This window comes from Aulonocara stuartgranti (assembly GCF_965226115.1).
Source record: "Aulonocara stuartgranti genome assembly, chromosome: 15".
Taxonomy (NCBI): Eukaryota; Metazoa; Chordata; class Actinopteri; order Cichliformes; family Cichlidae; genus Aulonocara; species Aulonocara stuartgranti.
The window spans coordinates 33,277,646-33,300,584 of record NC_138951.1 but is presented as its reverse complement, the minus strand read 5'-3'; the positions used below and the strand labels follow the sequence as shown (position 1 = coordinate 33,300,584).

The 22,939-nt window shown below is 39.0% G+C and overlaps 1 protein-coding gene across 3 annotated transcripts in view; it reads right to left on the bottom strand.

Annotated features, from left to right (window-relative positions):
* Positions 1 to 1,456: 1,456 nt before the first annotated feature.
* bach2b (BTB and CNC homology 1, basic leucine zipper transcription factor 2b) overlaps positions 1,457 to 22,939 on the bottom strand; it is a 102,484-nt gene continuing 81,001 nt past the window's right edge. For all 3 annotated transcript variants that reach the window (XM_082506854.1, XM_082506855.1, XM_082506856.1), the window contains 2 exons: positions 10,495 to 10,701; positions 1,457 to 8,470 (listed from right to left, as the gene is read on the bottom strand). In XM_082506854.1, coding sequence (XP_082362980.1) covers positions 7,973 to 8,470; positions 10,495 to 10,701 — 705 coding nt within the window. In that variant the 3' untranslated portion in view covers positions 1,457 to 7,972. The remainder of the gene's footprint in view (positions 8,471 to 10,494; positions 10,702 to 22,939) is intronic.

Below are 22,939 nucleotides of genomic sequence, written 5' to 3'. Positions count from 1 at the left end.
AAAGCAAAAGTGAAGCTAAAAAATATTGCCTGTCACTGTTGAAGATATAGTATCACGTGGTACCACTACCATCTGCGAGAGAAAAATACATTCTTTGAACTTTGTGTTGTTTAGGTTCCCATATCTCCTTGTGAATGCATACCACACATTTTAAAAATGTTATAATAAACTACTAGTTGTCTAGTTAGCTAGCTGGCTACATATCATTTTTTGAAACCATGGAATGTGTATTTTGATTATTGTTTTTACATACTCTTGTATACACCTCCCATCTAGTTCCATAGTAGAGGGGCCTAATAATTGAATCTGATTAATAATAATCAGATACCCTGCTGGGATGGCAAAAGGAGGAGATAGAAACCACTGACATCAAGAGAAGGAAGCTCCTTACTATGGAGGGTTTCACTCCTATACCAGTATCCTGAGACTGTACTGTAAGCGGAAAGAAGGAGGCTTACAGTACAGTACTAGTGAGTGTCAGAACGACTATCCAGGATGAAACAAGAAAGATCATTGTGACAGCAATCATGGCAGTACTGGATGTATAAAGATGCTTCTGCGACAATCAAGCATATAACAGCTGAGTGCAAGTGCAATGCTAGCAGGCAGGGCATACATGGAGCACCATAAAAGCTGTCTATCATAGTATACAGGAACATCTGTGCCTGGAAGTCCCAAGGTCAAAATAAGATACGCTCTCTAGGGTGGTTGAGAATGATGGAGCTAAGATCCTGTGGGACCTCCAGATACAGACAGACAAACTGGTGATGGCTAACCAACTGGACATAGTAGTGGTGGACAAGCAGAGGGATATGGGCACAGTGACAGATGTAGCTATAACAAGTGATAGCAACATTAGAACAAAGTACCACAAGACAATAGCAAAATACAAAGGCCAGAGAAAAGTGCTAAATAAGGTGTGGAAGTCGAAGGCAACAATAGTCCCCATGGTAATGATTGCAGTCAGGGCTTTAAGCCCCAAACTGGGTGAGCAGCTACAGCAGATCCCACAAATGATATCTGAGATCTGCACAACAGAGGACCTGAGCTTGAAGGATGAAGACTGCCCACAGGACGAGTGGGGAATTTACACACACACACACGCACACGCACGCACGCACGCACGCACGCACGCACGCACACGCGCACACACACACACACACACACACACAGGCACTGTTTAGCTAAAACTGAATTTAAAGTTAAGTTACAGTCGCCACAGCATGCAGATTTACCTTTTTTTTTTTTTTTTGATCAGTGCCCAAATCTGCTGGTGTTAAAGTAGCATATAAAAATGTTAGCAGTAGATGTATGCATACTATCAGCTAAAGTAATTTAAATGTGTTTTTTAAGTGAAAAGGCTTAAACACAAAGATTGTTGAGTGGAATAATTAAAGGTAAGGAGACATTTACCTCAAATGTTGACCAAAAACAGAGAAAAACAAAGCACAACACATGATATGCATGTTTCTTTATTTCTTAAAGAGAAATGGTGTCTAGACAAAAAAAAAATCATTTATATAACACTAGCAATAGAAATGAATGAAAATGGGGTTCTCACAATACCGTATTTACAATGGTTATTAAGTCATTTAATTAATTAGGGTCATGTAGCATTTAAAATTAGGTAAGAACTCTTAGTAGAGAATAAGCAAATGACAGTAATTTCAAATTGACAATATTAACACAAAACAGTCATTTAGAAAAATGAGAGAAAAAACAACACCTACAAGCTTAAGAGCTATTACATTAAAAATGATGCACCTACTAATACAATAATCCATATAATCTGTGTAAAAAGCATGTAGAAAAAACACCTGATGCAGTTTGCTGATACAGTCATTGACCAGTTATGAGAGGTATGAAGGATTTCACAGGTAGATAAGTGTGAGAAAGTCCGCACTGGTGACTAAGGGATGGGGGCTCAGGCCCTTGCATACACTCGCTTCACTTAAATGTGAACTATGGCCTCTGCAAGTTCTAAGGCAAATATTGGAGGTGCACTTGTATCCATGTAATGCTGACCCATCCCAATAGTTGGATTAAAGACAAGGTGAGGAAACTCATTCTGTCTCTTCCACAACACCAAGAATCGGTTCAACTGAACCGAGCAAGTTTTACATGGCAAAAATTGATCAAATGTGACATGACACCTATTTGTAAACATATTCTATATTTATACTCTACTCAGTGATCTCAACCTGTGCACTCGACCAGGAAACCAGAATTTTTTTCCTTTTTTTTTTTTTCAAGAAAGTTGAACAATCTGTGAGAAAGGCATGTTTTTGTTCGTATTCTTCAATAGAACAACCTTTGGAGTTAAAAAGCCAGTGTTTGTTTCAGAGAAGCAATGACAACAAACCCCCAAAACAAAACAAATCCAAAATTAAAAAACAACCAAAAAGAGCTACAACAACAGCAAAATTGTGCACATAATTAAAAACTGATGTAATGGCAATAAACACATTGTTTGACTGTAAAAAATATACAGGAAAAGTTCATTTAGCAAAATATCAAATTCATAATTCATTTTACTTGTGTTCAATCACTTTAAAGCTGCACTAATTCATATTTTTTGTGAACATGCAGAGAATGATCGACTGTGCATCTGCCTTTGTTCTGCATAGTTTAATTCATTGTGTGCTATTAGCCACAGAGGGCTGAAATAGACCGTTGGCCACTAGCTGGACAATGGAGCATCAAAGAGAGTGGCTATGTGTGTGTGTAAGTGTGTGTGAGTTTTTAAATTGTGGAGGTGGCGGGGCAGAGTGGTGTGGGTTTCAATTAGCACTGAAGGTTAAATGATATCAAAACCGCTTGAAGGAAATTTTGGTTTGATGCACAAACAAAGCAGGTAAAAACAAACAAAGAAAAAAAAATAGTCTGCTTCAGTACAATGCAGAGAGCAGGTGTAAATGCTTGGCACCCTGAGATATTAAAGGGATGGTTCACCCAAATAACAATAAAACATTTCCCAATTCTACAGATAGCTTTGGTTTGACATGTCAGTGTTTGAGAGTTTATCATCGCATTATTATCATGCAATGAATGACTGAAATTTTGTTTCCATTATAGTTGAGTGCAGGAAAAAGCACATGCACTAAAATCTGGACAAAATTAAACCAAAACCATCTGTGTGGGTTGATACCAGTAGAGGCAAGACAGCATTTTTTTTTGTTGTTGTGGCATTTTAAACAGCAGTGTTAGCGATAGCAATGGTACAAACTGTGCTGCGTTGATGTTAAATAAAGATGTTTAAATTATCTCACCATTTTTGCTGAGGATGCCCATAATTTGGACCATGCACGGGGAGTGTTGTGTCATCATTCATTTTCCCTCTATGGGAATGTCAAGTTAAATTAATAACACAGAGAAATTCTGTGATAATATTGGAATTAATCGTCTCCCATGAGACAGCTGTTTGAATTCATTGTGTGCAAACAGCAATATAAAGAGGTTTCCTCAGTTTCTAAACAAATCAAAAGAATTAGAAAAAGAGTTGCATAATGTTTGTAGAAAATGTCAAAATGTCGATTATTTCGCTTTAGTTCTCTTGTTTGAATGTGACAGAATGCTAACATGGGAAAATACTGCTCTGCTTTAGTAAATATGTGCACGCAAATAAAAGAACAAATTAGAAATAAACTGTTCAACAAACAAGAAACAAGCTCAGTTGTAGAGGAGTCACTATTGCTCCACACTCATTCTGTGCCAATACGTGTACGTGTATGTGATCATATGTGTGCATGTGTGGGTCTTTGTACAAAACAGGGACGATTGAACAATTTTAAAACAGGTTTTTAAACTACAGTTACACTTTCTCTGTCTGGCTGTGAAACAGAAATTATCTTACAAACAAGGTCATCATTCAAACTACATCTAGGATTTACATCAGTAAAGGTCATGGGGAGAACTCCGAAAAATGTCATGCAATCTTTAAAGCCCCAATCCTCGAAACATTTGGGTAGAAAACAATAAAAAAACCCTCAAAATCAGCAAAAAGGCTAGTATGGCTAATTGCTATGCTTGGTATATTAACATCCCCCAAATGTCATGCTAAAATTCTGTTCACTAAAGTAAATTAAAGTGACATTAGAAATGACTTTTGCGATTAAATGAATAAATGAATGAATTTCCTGTCACCTCTAAAATTGAAAAAAGAAAAAGGTTAAGAAAATGAATAAATCACTTTAGTTGTACAAATTTAAATGACATGTTTTAGTCAATTCAATTATTAATATTATTTACTTTTCTTGATGTCAAATGATATATTATTACAGTTTACTCTTCCCCTTTCTGTGTTTTTATTTTATATTGTTAACTGGAATATCTATCCATTCTCTCAACTGGTTAGCCCATTCATTGTTGCAGCAGGGCTGGAGCCCATCTTAGCTGTCAGAGGGTGAGTGGGATGTACACCCTGAAAAGGTCACCAGTCTTTAAGGGCTTTCACAGTTCATGCCCACATTTTAACTGAGGAGGAATCTAGAATACCTCAAGAAAACATACGGAGCCACGGGGAGAACAATTGAAACAAATCGTTAGAAACATGTCGAAGCCTTCCTGATTTTCTAGTGTTTTACATATTTGTCACACTTGTTTCAGATCATCAAACAAATTTTAATATTAGATAAAGATAACCTGAGTAAGCTGAATGATGATTTCATTGATAGAGGTAGAAAAGTTATCCAAAATAATTGCCCCTCTTTTTAAATCATGAATTAAAAGTGATTTACCACATTTTTTGAAAAGCTGAATTCAGTTTCATTAAACACACTCAGGCCTGATTACTGACAGACCTGTCTGACAAGGTGAAGCTGGCTAAAAGACTGTCAAGATCTAAAGAAAATGGTGAAAAACAAAGTAACTGACGTCTGTCAGTCTGTTAAGGGTTACAAAGCTATTTTGAAGCCTTTGTAACTACGGTGAAAGCCATCATACACAAATAGAGAAAACATGGAACAGTAATTAACTGGAGTGACAGGCCTACCAGTATGACTCCAAGAGCAGATCTGTGACCTCCCAGCACTCATCCAGGAGGTAACAGAAGAACCCAGAACAACATTAAACATGTCCATCACATGTTCATGATTCAATAAGAAGAAAGAGACTGGACAAACATCTCATCTTGTGTTATCTTTGTCTAATATTTAAATTTGTTTGATGAGCTGAAACGTGTAATTGTGACAAACATATATAAAAAGGAAATCAGGAAGAGGGCACCACTGTATAACCTGATAAAATACATTTCATATACCTTTTACAGCACTATCAAAAGCTACTGGCCCACTTAAATAGGTTCAAATGATCATATAAAATGGACACTAATATTTATTTAATTTTTGATAACCTAATAAGGAAATGTTTACGGATGGCAAATTAGCTATAGATTCTTAAAACCTGGAACATATTTTTATTAAGTAAAATTATAATCTATTTCTTTAGCATCTTGTATTACAGGTTATTTGAAAAAAACAAACAAAAACAAAACAGAAACACGTTTTATTAATAAAAATGTAAAGCTTTAAAGTAAAGTTTTAAAATGACTTAATTTACTTCTTACATAACTATTGCATTTTCACACATGCATGGAGGAAATTAGGTTTCTAGTATGACAAAGCCAGCTGAATGGCTTTCAGCTAGCCTGGAAGCAGTAAAATAGGGCAATACTGTTTAGACAACAGAGAAAACTTGAAAACGTGAGAACATCAGTGGCTCATAAAAATTTCAAACAAGTATATTTTGTTCAAGTAAGCTATTAAATGCAAATAAGCTTGTGTGTCTCCATAATGTTACTGATTGTACATTTGCGTGAAAGGTCGCTGGCCGGAGACACGGATCCTCTTTGAGGTTGTGTGCGGCGCTACCTGTTATGGTGACCCCTTGTGACAACAGAGCAGCTTTTCAACTATGCTAATAAATGAGTTTAACATTAAGGTTTAGCTTTTAAGGAATTTCATTTTCAAAGTACTGTATTAGATACTCATCTGTTTTAACATAAGCATAGCTTTTTTATAGGAAACATTTGAAAGAAACTACAGTAAAAACATGAACTTCAGCCCTGTTAGGCTAATAGGGAGTGCCAATTTGGATTGGAGCTTTAAAGTGCAATGAACATTTTCATTCAACCTTTGCACTGGAGTGTGGAGCTCTGCTACTTCTGCCTCTAGCAAGGGTTGACATATTTCAGATTCTTTATATATAGAAATGTGAAAATGCATTTTTATAGCAGAATGTTCCAGAGAGAATGCACAAAGCAAAAAAAAAAAAAAAAAGCTAAACCAACTAACTAGGTTTATAGCTATTAGGTAGCATGCATGCACATTACAAAGTAGGGTGTTTAAAACAAATGCACAAGTAGGTTAAACACTTTACTATCTTATATGATTGCTACTCAATCATCTGAACAACACACACACTGCTTTCACGTCAAAGGAACTGAATTAGCTTATTCAATTTCTAAAGAAATAAAAATGTAAGATGAAATATTAGCTTCCTTCGGCATATTTTCATATTCTTCATAGATATTTTTTGCCAATTTAAGTGCTCCAGTCTCTGACTTTTAAGCAGTCTGAAGTAAAGACCCTTACTTGGGGCCAGGAAAAAAGTGCGTGATTTATGTTTGTATGCTTTTTCATTTTTTCATTAGTCAATTTTATCGTAATCAACATAAATTTGAAAAAAAAAAAAAAATCGGAGAGGCTTTTTGCTGTCTCCTATCATCAAATGACAACATTGTGTATAAACAAATAGGATATATTAAAGTTCTGGGAACAAATACGTTTCCTTAAAAAACAAAAAGAAAACACAAGGATTTTTTTTTCACATTTAAAGAGGTGTCGAAGATTTAGAAGAGCCAGCCTGAGCCACGCTCTCGAAAACACATCTTCAATTATACATGCAAGGGGCTCAAAATGTGTGTGTCGATGTGTGCGTGCCTGTGTGTACTGTGTCTAAATGTGTATCGAGCTGATCTCCTGAGTATAAGAACGCTCCCCTCGTTCGTTAGGCAGGACAGGAAACAGCAAAGCAACAATTTTTCCCTTGTTATAACCCCGGTGAAAAAGAAACATCTAGGCGTCTAGCTGTACAAAATCACTGTTACAGTCATCATGCTATATACACTTCTGCCAAACAAGCACTTGAAAGTCACCAGTACAACATCCAAATACAATGGTATTGCTGATGAGTGGGAAATAAAAATAGCCATTTAACTGCCTGCAAAAGCCTTTTTTTTCTCCTTTCAATTCCACGTGGAAGGCATAGGAGGAATGTTTTCGGTTACAATCTGTACAAATTTCTTCTGTACAGCAATACAAATGAGAGACGTTTGAAGACATTTTTGCATATGAACATTTTACAGTTTGCAACTTCCGTGTGTACAGAAGCCGTTTTCTCATTTTTCATGAATTAGGTTGAACATTCAGAGGATTTTTTTCTTCCTGAGTTTGAATTGCTGTGACCAAAAGTGTCACTCAGATATAGTGAAAGAAGAAACAGACAGAGAGAGAGATGCAGAGTGAGACAGAAAGAGGTAGAAGAGATTGAGAGAGACAGAGTGGCAAGGAGAGAAGAGGAAAAGACAAAGGCAGGAACTGACATACTGCTGGTATGCAGAGAGACAAAGCGAGCTGCAGTTTAGGTCCAATGAGGTTTGACTTTGAGTTGTGATGTGTGACACATGAAGAACAAAGTCTCCACTGTAGAGGTTGCTGCCGGGGCAAGTATAGCACCATCGTAAGGGTTTGGTGAGAAGTTCCACTCTGTCACGGTAATAGGAGAATTCCTGGAGAACAGTATTGCTGTTGTTAAGACAACTTTAGTGTCGACCGTCAAAAAAGATATAAATACAAACAAAGCTTGTTTTTCACTGAACACTGGCAGATGCTGACTGTCTCAACAACCCTGAGAGAGGGTTTGTCAGAAGAGCAAAATTAAATAATGAAAAAGAAAACAAAACAGAGAACGACCACTACTGAGTACAGTCCTTCCTCGGCTGCTCGTCAGTTGTACATTTGTCAGTCATTTCCTGGCAAAAATCCACCGTTACCGTCTGGTTGGATTTTTCCACCGGTGGCCCTGACTTTGTATACAAGCTGGTGGCGTCTTGGCCGTTTGTATCTTTGTCTGCCCTGTTTCTGACAGCCACGTCACGGTCGCTCTCCGAGGGCCCGGGTGAACCGTGAAAGGTTGGTTCTGGTGTGGCTGAACCCGAGTGGGTGGTAAGGTCAATGCTGGTGGTGGTGTTGGTGCTGAGGGAGGCCTTGGGCTCGTGGGCAGTGTTGTTGCTGGCAGTGGAGATGGCGGGGCGCAGCATGGGACAGTAGTGGTGTAACGACTGGACCTGCTCGGGGCTGAGCTGAACATCCCTGCACACCTCCTGTGACAGGCAGGAGAAGTTCTCCCACAACTCACCCATACATGCCTTTAGCTGGTTCCTCTCAGTCAGCAACTTCTCCTTCTCACACACCTACACACAGACACACATACATAGGTTATGACTCATTTCAAGATGCAATCGATAAGTCTGTGCACAAGAGTATAGCACTACAAAAAAGCTTTCCACTCATTGCCTGTTGAACTTTCCATTCATTCTTGTGCTTTTTACAAACTACTTTTTTCTCTTCTGTGCATTTTTGCCCAGCACTCCTCTTAGGATTTCTGTTTCAGTAAGGCAAATAGATGACAATCTCAGCCAAAGTCAGTCACTTAAACCTACAACTACAGCAATGAAAGACTGTGTCTTAAGTCAACCCCAACTCACCATGGCTTTTGGGCTGCTCCAGTCAGGCTTGGGAATGTTAACACTGATTTAACGCAGATTAGTGTGCTAACACAGAATGAGTGAAGAACAAATACACACTCTGAGACAGGATGTTTCTAATTCTAGAGATATTGCCAAAATAGAAGAAAGCAGTCCTACATATTTGTTTAATATGCACACTGATGGACATATCCATATGGTCCCCTCAAAGTCTTCTTTTTGTGTTTCTTTATTTTGATCCTCAAACAAATCCAAGATTCCTCACGGTGTTCCTGGAGGCCAAGGTACTGCCATCCAGAGTAAGCCTGGTTAGATATTTAGGTACAATAACCTCAGTTTTATCTGAATTTAGATGCAGGAAATTAAAGGTCATTATGTGTGTTATCTGGCTTTGTTGATAGATACTCTGCACAGCAGAGAAAATGTATGCTATGCCTTCTATTGATAGAGTTTAAGAGAAGCATTAACGGAAGTCTATCATTAATTTTAGTATGTAAAGATAACACTCTATTTCTATGAAAAAATATAAGTCTGTTAGATAAGTATGATTTAAAACATTGCAGTCTGGTACCTTTAATACCAGCATGCTCTAATCACTCTAATAGGATATTATGGTCAATAGCATCGAAGGCTGCACTGAGGTGTAGCAGGACAAGCACAGAGACGAGTCCAATGTCAGGAGATAGATATCCTATCTGTTTGTGTGCGGCTACATTACATGATTTTGAACACAAGAAATGGTATTATGTGTTGTAATAGATGAACACAGAACCATAATTCATCTGTGATTTTGCTGATAGTTAATTATACTTCATTCCGTAATACTGATCTGGGGTGTCTGTAGGATAGCAGTGAGCGACACCAAAGAGCCACTGATCCAAAAGAATGTCTGACCTAAATGTATGATTTAATAAAAGAAATTGCACTGAATACATTGTGAACAGCAAACAAGGAGTTTTGAAGAGAACAATGTATTTGAATCAAAAGAGAATATGTAAAAATCAATGTAAGAATTAGCTAATGAAATCTAAGTAAGATTGCATAAACTGCATGAAAAATGAACTATATTGATATGTGACTGAATGCTCATATGTAACGGAATCTATAAATTTGAGAATAACATAGAAAAGATAAAAATATGATAAAGTGGTTTTCATGAAGTAACCTTTACCCTAGTTAAAAGTGGGTGAAAGGTTGGAGATGGAGAAGCTGATAAGGTGTGGCTGGACATCAGGTGATTATATGTAAACAGCGTGATTGGATGTCCAGAGAGGAGGAAAGAGAAAGGGAGACAAATGGACAAAAAAGTATAAAAGAGGGTGCCTAGGAACATCTTTTTTCGGGGAGTGGGGTGGGGGGGGTGGGGGTTGTATAGTTAGTAAGTCAACACAACAAACATTGTCGTTAGAAGTGACACCCAGAAGGATGGCTTCTGTAGAAGAGGGATCCCTTGCAGAAGAACAGGATCAGCTCAGTTTAAGCATCAGAATAAATAAACAGAAAGAAGACGGGGGACCACCGCAATCTGACTGCACAGAGAGAGTACAGCAGGGTTAGGGCTCCAGTGAACAGTCATTGGAGAGCAATGGTTTGAAAGTGCTGAGGAGAATAAAATGTTACTGATTATAATGAAATGGTTATAACTAAGGTGAGTCCGTGTCCAAAGAAGAGAGCAGCTTCTCACTGGGTGACGGCTAATGACAGTGTGTTAGAACAATCAATCCACTCACCAGCTTTCTTATCTCGCACTCCAAGTTGAGGATGCAGTCGAGCTTCCTCTTGCGACAACGCTGTGCTGCGATGCGGTTCTTACTCCGCCGCCTGATGTCATGAATAAACTCAAGTTGCTCTGAAGTCAGTTTGTGCATTTTCACCAGCATTTGGAAGTCATTCCTTGGAAGATTTGTGATTTGATCTACAGGAAAAGGAAGCTTGACCTGGCAAAATAAGGAAAATAAAAACACTGCGTAAAGGATAAGCATTTTTTCAGCTTTAAGACCAAAGACTTTCCAACTGTTGTATGGAGTCTGATATGTACCAAATTAATTATTTAACATTAGTTCTACATTCAGTTTTATTTTAAACTAGTATAAACTGACTGAATACTTTATGACTTTAATGAACTCATTTTAAACAAATAACCAAAATAGAAGAAAAGGCACAAAAAAAGCTACTTTCAGCTGCTTCATTGCGACAGATGTTTGATTTGAGAGTTTTTACACCGAATGCCATTACTGATAAAACTCCAAAGGGGATTTATCTCGCTGGCTGGAATCAAATCAGCAACCTTTGCTTGCTAAGCAAACATGTTAATGACTACACAATTAAACAAATAACTAAGATTAAAGACTAAAATGAATGGATATGGGCAATGTTAGTTTGAAACAAATGAATTGTGAAAGAATATTATGCAGCCAACCTAATGAGTGCCATCTACTACAGAGACATTATATATAAACAACATAAAAAGTGTTACAGAAACATGCACCACTGTGGTAAAAAGGAGAAGAAATGAATGCTCTAGCAAATCGCTGTCTGTCTGAGTGGTGTCCAAAAAGCGATGTGGGCTTTATAGATAATTGTGAAACTTTCTGGAGGAAACCTGGTCTTGTTAGGAGAGACGGCATTCATCCATCACTTTGGATGGAGCAGCTCTTATTTCTAGAAATCTGGCCAAATTTATTAAACCCCCAAAACGTGACTATCCAGAGTTGGGACCAGGATGCAGAGTTGCAGCTTCTCTCCTCCTGTTATCCCCCCAAACCCCATCCCCTTAAAGACTGTGTCAGCTCCCAAACAGACAAAAAACAAACAAACAAAACAACAACAACAAATGATTTAAAGATTAATAAAAATCACAAAGAAAGAACAATACAGTATCCACATCTGCACCACAGAGTAAAACAGTGAAATGTGGATTATTAAACACTAGGTCTCTCTCTTCCAAGTCTCTGTTAGTACATGACTTAACAATTGATCAACAAATCAATTTATTCTGCCTTACAGAAACCTGGTTACAGCAGGGTGATTATTAGAATTAGAATCAACACCCCCGAGTCATACCAACTATCAGAAACCTCGAAGCACAGGTCGAGGTGGCGGTGTGGCAGCAATTTTCCACACCAGCTAATTAATCAACCAAAGACCAAAACAGACTTTTAATTCACTGGAAAGCCTGATGCTTAGCTTTGTCCACCCCAGCTGGAAAACTCAAAAACCTATCGTCCACCTGAGCATTATTATTAGGATGTACTAAAAACTCCTTGAAAAGCCTTCAGTTAATCCAAAAGGCCGCAGCAAGAGTCCTGACAGGGACTAGAAAGAGAGAGGATATTTCTCCTGCCTCGGCTTCCCTTCATTGGCTCTCTGTTAAATCCAGAATTGAATTCAAAATCCTGCTCCTCACATACAAGGTCATAAATAATCAGGCCCCATCTTATCTTAATGACCTTGTAGTACCACATCACTCCATTAGAGCACTTCGCTCTCGCTCTGCAGGCTTACATGTTGTTCATAGAGTATTTAAAAGTAGAATGGGAGGGAGAGTCTTCAGTTTTCAGGCCGCTCTTCTGTGAATCCAGCTTCCAGTTTGGATTCGGGAGACAGACACTATCTCTACTTTTAAGATTAGGTTTAAAACTTTTTGCTTCCTTTTTGCTAAAGAATATAGTTCTCACTCACTATGTGTTAACAGACCTCTGAATCACTGAATCATACTTGTTATTAATCTCTGTCTCTCTTCCACAGTCTTTAATCCTGTCTTCCTTCTCTCACCCCAACTGTTCGCAGCAGATGGCCCCGCCCCTCCCTGAGCCTGGTTCTGCTGGAGATTTCTTCCTGTTAAAAGGGAGTTTTTCCTTCCTGCTGTTGCCAAAGTGCTCACTCATAGGGGGTCATATGATTGTTGGATTTTTCTCTGTATGTAATATTGTAGGGTCTTACAATAACATTTTATTTCTAGTTAATTATATCAATAATAAGGGCGCCCTCTGTGATGCTGTTTGTTTCTAAGGTGATGGCTTAGAAATATGACTTAAAGCTCTGAAACTTTAAAATGGATCCATTGAAACATTTAACGTTGATGTGTCCTAGCCTATTAATGTAGCTGTGGAAATTGCTTGCTTGATTGTCCCAGATCAAAGTGTTCTTGCTGTCTTCTGGATTTGAGGAGCCGCAGCTTCGGCAGTGTAAAAGGGACTTTCCAACAGATTTTCTGTTTCCTTAATCACCTAATTAGTACATCCACATTTCCCTGACAATGTTAAAGAGATCTCAGATGGGATCCAAACTAGAGCAACTTGATGTTTCTATCACTTGGTATAGTTAGATCTGTCACTGGTCCTCTGCTTGTCCACTATCACTATGTCCAGTTAGTTAGCCATCAGCAGTGTTTCCTTCTCTTAGCTTGGTCATTCTTGGTCATGACCTCATCTAGTTGCAATAACAATTGCTTCTTTAACCAAAGAAACAATCAGAATCCTCAATGTGCAGCAGTGAGCTTTAGTTGTTTATAATATTTTTCTGGATGTTGGGTGTCGAAAAATCCAAAGATGACATCGCCGGAGCTGCTCTCGTCCCCAAAATAAAGGGAGTATTTGGCAGACATGACCTCCCAAAAACAGTTTGAAGTGACAACAGGGCACGCTACAGCTCATGAGAAGTTTGCAGAATCATTGGATTTTCAGCATGTCACAGCAAGTCCTCAAAGCCCCCAGACCAATGCTTCAGCTAAAAAGACAGTTTAAACTACAAATTGGATATGCACAAAACCCAGAGAGGACAACAAAGACCAGTGAAATACCTACAATCCAAGAGTGACCCCTAGAACAAATTGCAAGCAAAGAAAGCGGCATGCCAATGATGCCAGAGGTTTCAGTACAACAAAGATACCAAATCTTTGTTGTACTGAAACCACAAAACTACATGCTGGAGCGCATATCTGGGTACAGGAGCTCCCGCAATGCTTGTCTACCTGGACCCGATCACATCAAGCCCTAACAAGATATGTAATACAAGTAAATAAGTCCTTGATCTATAAATCACTGAAAGCAACACATACACATATAATACATGTTCAAAAAAGGGGGAAAAAAAAAGAAATCAGTTGTATTTGCATGTTATGTTTTCTTGTGATATACTAAGATCAGTATCTGTGCTATGGTGGATCTTACTGTAGCTTGATGCGATAATATAAGGCTGGGTAAACAAAAATGTGTAGGTGTAATAAAAGCTGGACCTGGATTTACTGGATAGACTAGAAGTCATGATACTTGGTGTTCAGTCCTGATGCCAGTCACTGGGACCCAAACCACCCTAAGGCTCCAAACCAGTGTCTGTCTGTGCCTATTTCCTGGAATATAAAACCAAAGAATAGCAAAAAAGCCAAGACTCTACAAAATGGGAGAAGAAAGTTTGTGGATCAAGAGTACCTGACCAAATCTCATGAAAAGAAAGACTCATACCAGCATAAAAAAAACCACTTAAAGAAAACGGACTCCGTTCCCAGATGCTAGGGCTCAGAGTGTTTTTTCATTTACATTGGCACACCTGAGCCAATGGAGGAAAAAATGAAAAAGAGGGGAGTACCTTCAGATTGTCTAGGCGTTAAGAGCAACGTAAAAACTACAACTACGGGGAAACTGAGATATCACTCCTGGGAAACAGAAGATTTGACATCACGCCAGTGCTGATAGAGCCACATCAAGTAGAAGTTACGGGGATTTCAAAGAAACAAAGACACTAAGTGAGTGTTCCCTGTGTCTAACTGACACACCAATCAAGAAGGTTCGACGATTGTAATGTAATGTCAAAGAACATGATCACAAAGAAAGAACGAGAATAGCCAACATTTTCTGCTGTACTTCCCATGGTTTCATAGACCATACTAGACACTGTCAGTGCTACTCCTCAGCCTCCTATTAGCCATATCTATGGTATTAATTTCAGAATTCTATGTCGCCTTGTTCTCAAGTTATCACACTCACAAGGTTTTCGGAAAACTTACCCTGACCTTGAGGTCAAGATCACTGAGATTTGAACGTGTCCAGGAGTTTTAGTAAATGCAACTATGGTATCAATTTGAAGTTGAGTTATTACAATCATAAGATTTTCAAAAAACTTGACCTCTGACCTTTGACTCTTATTTATTTAGTTTTGAACTTGTGTAAGATTTTTTTGTAGATGCACCTATAATAGATGATGTTACGTTGTTCTCAGGTCATTGCATTCACAGAATTAGGTGCCCACGCTGTCCACCCAGCAGGGTGACAACAATAACTCATTAGCCTTTTATGGCTGTGAGGTAAAAATGAATACATTGCCTACACTAATATTTCTTTTTTAAATCATGATTAGCTAATAAACCGCTTATCAGCAATAATTAAAGGAGAAATGACAATTGCGTCCTTTCTGTTATTGTAGGGTCTTTACCTTGAATATTAAGCATCTTGAGGCGACTGCTGTTTTCATTTGGGGAGAGCAAGAATCAAGGATTAAATTTCAGGCATTAGGGCTACATACGGATACAGGGGGGATGTCTGTGCTTTTCATGGAGGATTAGCACAGAGAAGCACAGCTGTGCATTTTGACTCACTGGTGTAACCCTAATTGTGAAGTATTTGTCATGGTCCTGGGCCATGTGGGCCCAGTATTCTTAGTTTTCATGTATTTTTGTATTTTGTTCTTTATTTAGGCCATGCTTCCTGGGTTGATCTGTTACGTTGTTCCTTATGTGTTTTCCCTTCGTGACTCTTACCCCCTGTGTGCCCCTCTGTGTATTTATGAGCCCTCGTCTCTCTTTGTGTTTTATTCTATGTTTTCCCCAGCCCGTTATGTCTGCGTTCTCCCCGTGCTCTCTCTCCTCCTGTTTGAACCTCTGTGTACTTCCTGTTTTACTTTGCCCATCTCCCATCAGTGTTACGTTCACTCCTGCCGTGTCTTGTTATGATTATCAGTGTCACCTGTGTTCCCCGTGTGCATCCACTTCCCCTGATCATCCCTCATGTGTATTTAGTCTCTGTGTTTCATACAGTCTGGGTCGCGTCGTCTGTGTTCCCACCCCCTGTGTTCCGTATTTCCAGCCATAGCCTTTCCATAGTTTGTCCAGTTTAGGTTTCTGTTGAGCTACTACTCATATGCTGCCTTCACTCTGTTTTGTTCCTTTCATCAGCCATAATAAAAGGCTCGCTTTTGTTTAAATCCACTCCTGCATCCTCGCTTGTGTTCGCACCTGGGTCCACCATACACATTCCCGCACGGTCTGCCTCCGCAGACCGTGACAGTATTTAGATCAAAGATAAATAAATATACCTTTCCAGTCTTTATTGGGACTGGAAATAAAAGCTTCCAAGAACTTATCTATCTCCACTGCAACATCTTCAGGCATCTAGTAGAAAGAATTCAATAACTTAAAAGCTGAAAGAAAAGCATGATAATTCCACTGGGTGGCATTTGACACAGTTTACCAGTAAAAATGCATAGATGGGTATTTCTTCACCTAAATGTATAGTATTACATAGTTTACGGTTAACATGGAACACCGGACTGTTTCCTCAGGAGACTTAAGACTGCAAGTACGTGAAAGTACTTGGATATCATACCAGTCTGGGACAGAATACTTAAAAAACTAACTTCCGCTTGTTTGTTCATTATGAATACTATCACCATCTTGTTCTACTTAGGGGCTGGCAATGAGTTTCTGGATAAGAATATTGCCTTTCCCTCTTGAGAGACTTGTCTTTTGATATGACTTATGAGAACCCTCTGAATATCAAAAACAAACAAACAAAAAACGAATGAACAATAAATAAATAAACCAAAGGTGGACACAAATGAACCGTAAACCTTCTGTATAGTTATTTGACTGATGTGACTGACGTTTACTTTCTCTTTGAAAAAGTTTATAAAAATAAAGTAAATACAAAAACAATACAAAAATGCGGAAGAATGCCTTTAATGTTTACGTATGTTAGAACTACAAAATAATATATATCGTGTAGTTCCTAACTTTGCACTGTTTATTTTCTTTAATGATTTAAAAAAAAAAAACAGTTTCAAAATTTTAAAATTGAACGTAATTTAAACCCCACAACAGTTAACAATAAAATCTTTATTAATATCTTAAAACTTGGCTTTTGTTACACATCACGAGATTAATGAAGGATTACATTTTAATTTACTGGTAATTTTGAAATTAATCTACCAGGTAAACGATTCTCTCTCTGGGTTTGCTTGCTGTCAGACAGTTTCTAAATCTGACCACAAGATGGCAAAAAAGCCCCACTCCACACGCCTGAGAATAAGCGACTTGGTGAGATTTCAGCTCTCTGTGCCTCATATTTAACACACAGCACATCCTCAGCAGATGGGGCAAAGGTGATCCAAGAAAAGAGTCCCCCTCCATCTGTCCCCTAGTACCTGGAAGTGTGCCAGTTTGACAGATTGAGAGGGGCAGTGACTTGTCAACCTGATCTAAATCAGTATCAGGTGAACTGTGGGTGCATGAGTATCTGCACTACTTAGCAGCAGTCCTCTTATGCTGCTGAACAAAAGAATTAATGTGCTAAATAGATCTTTAAATAGGCCAGGAGAATCAAATCCAGAAAGCCACCAGAAGCTTGGTCGCTGATATGACAAGAAATCAAGGTTGTATCTGTTTATTCTCTTTCTCTCAGTCTGGAGAGCAACAATAAGGCAGCCTCTCTCTCTTAGGTGATGGCAGACCTTACAATAAGCATATCACAGGCAGATCCACCCCAGTGGTATCTGTCTGCACCAGAGAGCTGTAGCTTTAGGCAGTGAGGGAAAGAGAAGAGGCATAACAAAGAGCCAGAGGAAGACAGCCAGAGAGCTTGGCAGGGATGAGAGGAGTTGCAGCTCTCCCTTTCTCCTCTCCCCTTCCCTTTCTCTCTCTGTGGCTTCCTCAGTGGAGCACAGGAAGAACAAAGTCAAACAAAGGAGGAAGAGACTAGATAGAGATGCAGCTCCATGCTTCTACTATACTTGGCCGATGGGGCTCGTCAGATGCTCCCTTGAGACCTTTGGACACTTAGATGACTACAGACAGAGGTACGGCAGAGGCAGCTCACCTCTGTTTCTCCACCAGATTGTGTACAGCGGTGGCTGAGGCATCACCTGGTGCAAGTGCTGCACTCAGGGGGATAAAGCACTGTGCCTACCCATGACAGAATCAAAGTGACTTCTCACTGAAGAGCAAATTTAGATCTCAGTCTGTCTCTAGGAGAGGAAAAAGGTTTGAGTTTCCTCATTAGAGGTAGAGCCCTCTGAGCTGCCAGGGACCCTCATCTCGACTCGACATCTGCATGCAGACACATGAATAAATAATAACGCAAGCTTTCAAGGCCACACTCAGCTCTGTGTGCTCCTCCAGGGCACGACAACGCCTCAAAGACAAAAACAGACAGACCTATGAAACATCAGGAGCAGCCAGGTTCACACAAAGCCAAGGGCAAGATGACTCCTCGTCTATGATTAGAAGGATTATGTACCATAATGTGGAACGGACTGATATTTCTATGTGGCACACAAGCTATTTAAACTACAAGCCTAATTTAACGATTTAGTGAATTTTTCTATGTTCTTTGTATGTAGACTCAATAATTAACCTGACATTCATGTCTTTGGACCGTGTGCTGATTACTCTAGGATCTTTGGCCAAAACAGGCGAAGAAGAACAAGAGGGAAGGGGATGCCATGACCTTGTAATACTTTCTTTCTCGACTACTCACTAGTACACAGGGGATGGATAAATATAACCACTCCACCGCACTAACGAGTTCAGCAGCACAGCCGGGATGACAGAGTACGCTTCAGCCATGGTCATAAATTCACAGCCAACTGCTCTGGATTTACATTTCTTTGCAGCTCTCCTCCCCACCCTTAGTCTACTTCTCTGGGTCATTATGCTGGAAATGGGGTACAGAGTGAAAAGTAGGGCTCATCTGTTATCAGCAGCGGTGCGGTGCCAGGCATGGGCGACGTGTGCTGTTAAACAATAATTGATGTTCCAGTCTCAAATTCAGGATACAAATATTACTTATGTGATGCTTTCGACTAGAGAAGAGACAAGTTCTCTCACAAATTTGGAGCGTCTGCACACCATGCACTAAAATTTGTCTGACTGCTTATACTGTTGTCTTCAGTGCAACATCACCCTATCTGTCTGCTTCTCTGAATATGAACAATCCAGAACATGAAAACAGCAAGATGAACATGACTCAATGTCTTTTTAATGATGTGAAATGAGGCAGATAAAAAAAATTTAATAAAATAACAATGAGCAGGTGGGTACTCATGTCAGCCTAACAATACTGCCATACAATTGCTGTTGTTTTTTTGTTTTGTTTTTTACATTTGCTACAGATCAGTATCAGTCTCATGCCAGTGCCTTCAGTGTAAAGCAGGATGTGGTAATTTACTTTTTTAATGTTGCAATGTTGAAGCTCTTCATTTGAATAAACACCCCCAACTTCTTAGAGAGTTAACCAGCTCTGTGCCAATGCCAGAATGATAGAAGAAGACAATTACTGTCTGGCCTGTAATATTAAACTGCATTTCCTTTTGTCTCCACTAACTACAGATGTTGCCAATTAAGCTATTTGATTCAATTCGATGCAATTTCATTCATACAGTGCCAAATTACAACTGCCACCTCGAGGTTCTTTATATTTTCGGGTAAAGACCAAACAACATCAGTGGGAAAATCCCAACATTCAGATGACCTCCTATAATGAAGTAAATGACCACAGTAAGAAGAAAAAAAATCCCTTTTAACAGGTGAACGTGAAACATTACACACGCTAAAATGCAATCAGTAGGTAAAATTAGAATTCTTCATTGGTGTGAGTTGTTAATTTTTCCAGAAATCTCTTTGGCTGTAGTGATCTGGACTGAAATAATAATATCTGTATTAAATACATGGGCACGACTGGGGCTCAGGAGGAAGAGCAATTTGTTGGATTTTATCGAGAGCTCAGTGGTTTGGTCCCTGCTTTGTTCAGTTACACTTTGCAGGTCAAAATGTGAATGGGCAAGATACTATACAACAAAAAAATGTCCCCAACGTGTGTGTGTGTGTGTGTGTGTGTGTGTGTGTGTGTGTGTGTGTGTGTGTGTGTGTGTGTGTGTGTGTAGGGAGTTAAAAAAATGGTATAGGATAAAGTTGATTTGATTTCTTTAGTTTCAGCAACACGCAGGTACCATGAGGAGACCTGCCAGCCAAGCTTGAGTGGGACACCTCGATGGATGATCCCCAGTGGGACAGTTCACTGTGGTCTGCGTTCCACCTGCAGAATCCACCACAACCCTCACTTTACTCCTACACAAATGTATTTGCTCTGGAAGTTTCTTTAAAAGATAAAGCAATTTCCTAAAATTGTCTCTAGTTGATACCTCTGGCATAAGTCCGTGTAATATTTGCCTCTCATGTAATCCAAATTAAAATTGGATTTTATACTGGAATGTGCAGTTTATAATTCTGCATGCGTTTAATTAATCCCATCTCACATGCTTATAAATTAGATTGTAGAGTAGAATTTCCCATGCATGCCATTAGTCAGCATTTAATGAAGATCATGATAATGTTGAGACATTCACTGGTAACTGTTCTGCCCCACTCTGAGCACTCTGCAGTGCCACTGCAAATTAAAAACAATATCAGACATTTAACTGTCAAAATAATGAGTTGCAGAGGAAACAGATATAAAGAAATGGGTTGGCAAATAAGAAAAGTGTGTCAAACTTCATCACAGAAAATCCAAAAACAAACCTTGTAGTACTTGACACTATTACTGGGAATGTGGGTACAAAACATCACAACACTGGTTTGCCAGTGGCTAACAAGTCAACATTGCAAGAATTCTGCAGTTTACCATTGGATGCTAAATGTCTCTGTGCTTCCAGGACCTATGCAAAGCCTCAAAGACGAGAGTCACTGGAGTCATTTCTGTGTCCCAGACAGCCCTGTGTTTTTAGATGTATTGCCCGTATGAAGCATGGAAAGCAATAAACAAACATCCTCCTAGTTGAAACAAGGCTCTCCCATTTTTGCCTACGTAGATGTTCTTACCATCATATTTCTGATTCCATTACAACATTAAACTATAATTCCAAAGAGTACTTTATTTCCAGTTGATGCTAATGTACTGCCTACAATTGCCTGGAGATGGTAAGGTAACAAAGGCACCAGTTACAAAAATTTAATGTGGCATCTTATTCATGTACTGGTATCACTATTGCATGCGCCTAAAAAACAGCTCCAAAGATAACATTATGAATGGCAAATCTTTATTTAGACCACAGCCACATCATATCTAGACTAGAGTAAAGTTTCTTTGGCATTTTGCAAGAGGAGCGGAACTGATATTAAGGTCTGTGCATTTCCTGTCCTATTTTATGTGTTGCCTGACAGGAAAAAAAATATCAATGTGCTGATGTATCAGGACTACTTCCTTATTCCTCCCACTAGCTCTGAGATCAATATTTGCACTGCTGTGGCCAGACTATACGCGAGAATGAGCTTTACGCCCACACCACAGCCAGAGCTGGAGGTCTGACAGCTACAAGGAGACAAACTGGGGTACTAATGCTGCTTGCGCCAGATGCATGATACATGCTCAGCTTAGATAGTGCTGCTAGTGGAGATTTGCCTGCACTGTCATAAGCAAGTAGGACTGTGGCAACCAACACAGCATTAGCTATAGATTTGAGTGATCGAAATTCTCAGGTCTCTTTATTAACTCAACTAGTGACTAGTCGCGTGGTTCTGGCACGCATACAGCAAAAGAGCTCAAATCAAGACCACTAATGTGATCGCTGCCAATAAATGCAACAATCAGTGACACAATTTCATTTATTAAATATGCTACGAATCTGGCTATGTTCTCCCTGTGTTTGTATGGCTTTTCTCCAGATCCTGGAAAAAGTGAGTGGTCCTGTGAGAGGCTGGCAACACTGTCAGGGGTGCACCCTGCCTCTCGCCCTGTGGCAGCTGGGACACTTTTGTCATAGATGTTTAAGATCGAGCTCACTTTAAACAGTTTGTATTCTGTTTAGTCTACAGAAATGCATTATATCTCTTAAATGATATGCTTGTAGCGGCTGTTATATGTGGACATCAGCTCAGAAAGACAAGCCTACATCTTGATTTCAAAAGTATTTAAAAATACATTAAAAAATTATCTTGATCATTTATTTCAAACATCACAGTTGAAATAAATGGATTGTGCCCTGTGTGATGTGGTTATTACACTGGACACATTATTAATGAAAAAAAAAAAGGCAGAGTAGTAGTGAAACTGCTGGTTAAACTTTGTATATTTGGTCAACCAAGATATTTTTCATACTTTTGCCATTTTTAATTGATGTTGATTTTTTTTATTTCACTAGATAATAACTGCTTGCTTTGGTTACTCTGATGGTGACAGAGCGCCACTGGTGTGTGGCTAGTTGTGTAGTGCGACTTAAACAACGCCGTACGCTGTATGTTCCAATTTACCATTTGGAATTGAAATGTAATTTTTAGGCTGTTCTTCTGGTTTTATAGCTCAGTGCTATAAATTAATCCCATGTTACAGTGGCATATTTAGCAGGCCCTTCAAAGGCCCATAAATCTGATGGTAGAGGCTGGTATGCATCGTGCAGTGAATGTGATTAACTACTCATAACTGCCAAGCTGCTTTATCTCGCAGCTCTGTTTGTGCAGCAGAACAAAATTCTTTCCACAGTAAAGCACAATCCTGTCATGTAGCTCCAAACCTTGCAACGCACTATCTCGCTCTGTGAAATGAATCACCATGGCAACACTCCACTATCTCTCTCTCTCTCTTTTTGCTCTCAAGTTCAACAAAACCAATTCTGCCTACACTTCAAGCAAATATCAGTGAATGTCATATCATAAGACATGTGCTCTTTTGGAGCCTCCTGGAGCCAAAAGGTCATAAGTTCAAACACTGGAGCAAAAAGACTGTACAATCCAGCTGTCTGGGGAGTGTGTCACAGCTTATTTGAGATATATACAATTTAGTGCTATTAACAGCTACTAATCAAAGGTAAAAAAAAAAAAAAATACAATACAATACAACAAAATATTTAGAAAGAGACACTTTGGAGATGCAATGTTTTCACCTAACACAGACAGACAATCATTTGCACTCAAAT